Genomic DNA, 4,576 nt, shown 5'->3' on the forward strand with positions numbered 1-4,576 from the left:
TGTATCTGTGTTTCTGTGTTGTGTCTGTGTGGGTGGGTGGTGTATTGAGTGTATCTTTGTTTCTGTGTTATGTCTGTGTGGGGGTGTGTAGGGGTTGTGTATATGTTAGGTCTGAGTAAGGTGTCTATATTGAGTGTATCTGTGTTTCTGTGTTTTGTCTGTGTAGGGGTGTGTAGGGGTTGTTTATATGTTAGGTCTGTGTAAGGTGTCTATAGTGAGTGTATCGTTGTTTCTGTGTTAGGTCTGTGTGGGTGGGTGGTGTATTGAGTGTATTTGTGTTTCTGTGTTAAGTCTGTCTGGGTGGGTGGTCGGTGCGTAGGCTGGGGTGGGATGGCTGTGTGTGTGTGTGTGATAGTGTGTACTGGGGATGGAGAGTGTAAGGTAACGAGGTGAATTAAATACATATATGAACTCTAAACCTTAAACCCTAAATATATATGTACATATATATATTTACATGTATGGGTGAATGTGGTACAAGCGTACATATACTCGTACATACTGTATTACCTAAACATTCAAGCATACATATACTCGTACATACTATATTATCTAAATATTAATTATATACAAGAATGTGTTACAAGCATACATATACTCGTACGTACTATATTACTTAAACATAGTACATACATATATCAGTGTATATGCACACATACTTTGTTCACTAATATGTATATGTGTTATGTCTATATCTATATTGTAATGTGTGTGTTGTCCACGTGTAGTAGTAAGTCATGCTTGATGACTCGGGTGTAGGAGGGGGTACTTTTAGGGGGAAGGAACAGCGTTGTTGGTCGTTTGATAGTGCTTTCATACACATAGCTGATTCGCTGTGTGGAGACCTATAGCACAAGAGCATACGCTGTAAGGTAGTGAGACGTGTAGTGAAGTGTAAGATATATAGGTAACGAGAAGTGGACTGCAGAATAGACCGGGCACTCGGGGGGATGTTGTGTCAGTGACCAGAGGGGACGGATGAAGGGCAATATCTAGTTAAGACTATATAAGACGAGGTTATGGGTTGATCAGTCCTCATGATCTTGTAAGCTATTACACTACTTTGATGATATAAAGTATAGCGCTATTTCACTTTAAACCGTTTGTGAACTATATAAGTTACTCTATATATATATATATATGTTTGTGTGTGTGTATATGTAAATGTATATACATATTTATGTGTGTGTGTGTGTGTGTGTGTGTGCATGTATGTATATATGTATGTATGTATGTACTATATTTATTTTATATTTATTTTATATCTATATTTATATATATGCAGGGCAACTTGGTGATTGAAGGGCTGGAGTATGACATCAATGGGACGGTCAGGGGTGTGCGCAAATTTAATATACGCGGCAAACGCATGAACGACACCAAACATCAACGCATGTCCACTACTTACGGTGATGATCACCGCCTGCACCTCAAGGTACGCAATATATAAATATATATGTATATTATATCTATATATAAATATATATCTATATATATATATATGTGTGTGTATGTATATATATATATATGTATATATGTATATATGTATATATGTATATATATATATATATATATCGGTGTCTGTGTCTGTGTCTGTGTCTGTGTATGTGTGTCGGTGTGTCTGTATGTCTGTATATGTCTGTATATTTATATAAAATACATACTCACACTCTTCGTCTCATACTTAACTACCACACGTCCACAGTGGACCCCTCAGCCGTAACAGATCCACTGCATGAAAAACCACCCCAAATACTCGAAGAGAAAACCACCCCACTACCAGCACAGGGCAGGTGAGTGTATTTGATGTGTGTGGAGTGCATGCTTGTGTTGTATTGGTGAGTGTCTATTTGATATGCGTGGAGAGTATATGCTCGTATTATTTATGGTCTAAGATATCGTTCCATGTGTTGTATTGGTGAGTGTCTATTTGATATACGTGGAGTGTATGCTTGTATTATTTATGGTCGAAGATATCTTCACATGTGTTGTGTATTGGTGAGTGTATATTTGATATACGTGGAGTGTATGCTTGTATATTTATAATTTGGATATCGTTGCATGTGTTGTATTGGTGAGTGTTTATTTGATATGCGTGGAGTGTATGCTTGTATATTTATAATCTGAGATATCGTTGCATGTGTTGTATTGGTGAGTGTCTATTTGATGTCTATCTCTATCTGATGTGTGTGGAGTGTTTGCTCGTATTATTTTTAGTCTAAGATATATTTCCATGTATTGTATTGGTGAGTGTCTAGTTGATATGCGTGGTGTGTGTGCTTGTCTTATTTATAGTCGCAGATATCTTCGTGTGTGCTGTAGAGGTGAGCAATATAGGTACGTACATACGTACACACATACATTTATACATACATATATACATACATACATGCATGCATACATACATACATACATACATACATGCATGCATGCATGCGTATATAAATGCATACATACATATATATATATACATTCATACATATATACATACATACATACATACATACATGCATACATACATACATACATACATACATACATACGCGCCTACATCCCCACACATGCACACACTGTGACTCAGAAAAAGAAACTTCCGCCGAGCCAATTCCTCACGCACACATCCTTCCTTCTGCATGGGTACAATGACAGACAGGAGTACTCATTGACGCCTATATGTGCAATATTCATTCACGCGTATAGGTACAATACTCATTCACGCGTATAAGCGCAATACTCATTGATGCGTGTGTGTGCATACAGTTCGCCTCTGCAGGACGTTGTGTACAGTAACAGTGCGCTGGATAAGGGAATTATCGACCTCATGGACGATACGGATGAGTTTCTGCGGCCACAGCAGAGCTTGATTGTGCCGTACTTCTTCCGCTGTGAGGACATAGGCGACCACAAGTATAGCATGCTGTTTGGGTATCAGGTGTGTGTTCTACAAGTATAGCATGCTGTTTGGATATCAGGTGTGTGTTCTATAGTGGGTATGTGTATATACGCTATAGTGTAAGTGTGTATGTACTTATCTGTGGTGTATGTGTTTGTGTATGAGTCTATAGTGTATGTGTCTATGTACGTGTCTGTAGTTTATGTGTATTTGTACTTGTCTATAGTGTATGTGTGTATGTACTTGTCTATAGTGTATGTGTATATACAAGAGTCTATAGTGTATGTGTGTATGTACTTGTCTATAGTGTATGTGTGTATGTTTTTGTCTATAGTATATGTGTGTATACACTTGTCTATAGTGTATGTGTGTATTTACTTGTCTATAGTGTATGTGTGTTTACACGTGTCTATACTGCGTGTGTGTATGTATGAGTCTATGGTGTATGTGTGTGATGATGAGTATGTAATTCACATGTGCAGCATACTGTTTGGGTTTTGGGTATCAAGTGTTAACGTTTATGTAGTCAATCGCATAGCGTATGATATATACATCCGCTACGAGTTACTCGTCAATGTATCAGACGGTGGTACATCTGGGATGTAACGTTTTGATAGACGTAAACGTGACTCACTATACGACTACCAAATGAATTGTTTAATAATTGGCGTTTGACTATCAACAGTCAATTCCATCCGTACTGCACATATTCTGGGCTACTTTAGGGTTTAGCGTTCTAAGGTTTGCGTAGGGTTTAAACCCCCTACCACTACCAAAGTAGATTTTGCGTATTTGGCGTCTGATTATCAACGACCTCTTTATTGTCAGCGCTCATTTGAGATCTATATTTGCTCGCGAGGTATACCAGAAAAGGAAAACAATGTCCAATAGCAAATAGTTTGAATCCGTTACCAACTTCTTTGTTTTACGAGCTTAGCCAGGGCTTAACCCCTGTACGACTACCACATAGCTTGTTTGCAGGTGGCGTTTAACTATTTTCATAATTAGTTCCATAATTGGTTTCTTAATTAGTTTCTTAATTATTTCCCAACTATTTTCCTGACTATTTTCTTATCTGGACTCAGTCAGCGGAACAGAACAAGGGCGGTTCAAGGGAGTACGCACGCGTCACCCCATCCAATCAGAACGTACCAGAAATCACATGGCGGTAGGTATTTGCCGCGTACTTATTTCGGTTTTATATTTATAGGACTATGTTTTTATCATTTTGGGATTCCGAGTTCCTATGTATGTATGTATGTATGCGTAGATGTATGAATGTATATATATATATATATATATATATATCTATATATCTATATATCTATATATATATACATATGTATATATATATACATATATATATTATATATATATATATATATCTGTATATATGTTTTATTATTTGTGTGTGTGTGTGTGTGTTTGTACAATAAAGGTCGTTTATTTATTATTAGATACATATATACACATACAAATACTTTGTTATATTTATATATTTTCTCGCCATCCCTCTACATTGCAGTCCACGTTCGTATATTTGTCTCACAACTCCTTCCAGTACATTTAAAGATCTTTTTTGTCCGCGTATATAAACAATAAATGTTTGTGTATATCTACAATCATACATTTTATGTTTGTGCTTGTCTAAAATCTTGAACACGTGATTGTTTGTATGAATAT

The 4,576-nt window shown here is 36.7% G+C and overlaps 1 protein-coding gene across 1 annotated transcript; it reads left to right on the forward strand.

Moving 5' to 3' along the window:
• Positions 1-1,766: 1,766 nt before the first annotated feature.
• SARC_08954 (hypothetical protein) lies at positions 1,767-4,065 on the forward strand (the record flags this gene model as incomplete). The annotated part of the gene is made up of 3 exons (XM_014297051.1): positions 1,767-1,793; positions 2,761-2,932; positions 3,979-4,065. Exons 2-3 carry the CDS (start codon positions 2,822-2,824, stop codon positions 4,063-4,065), a joined length of 198 nt encoding a protein of 65 aa, XP_014152526.1. The 5' UTR covers positions 1,767-1,793; positions 2,761-2,821.
• Between the last annotated feature and the right edge of the window lie 511 nt (positions 4,066-4,576).

This window comes from Sphaeroforma arctica, assembly GCF_001186125.1.
Source record: "Sphaeroforma arctica JP610 unplaced genomic scaffold supercont1.859, whole genome shotgun sequence".
NCBI classification, from domain to species: domain Eukaryota; class Ichthyosporea; order Ichthyophonida; genus Sphaeroforma; species Sphaeroforma arctica.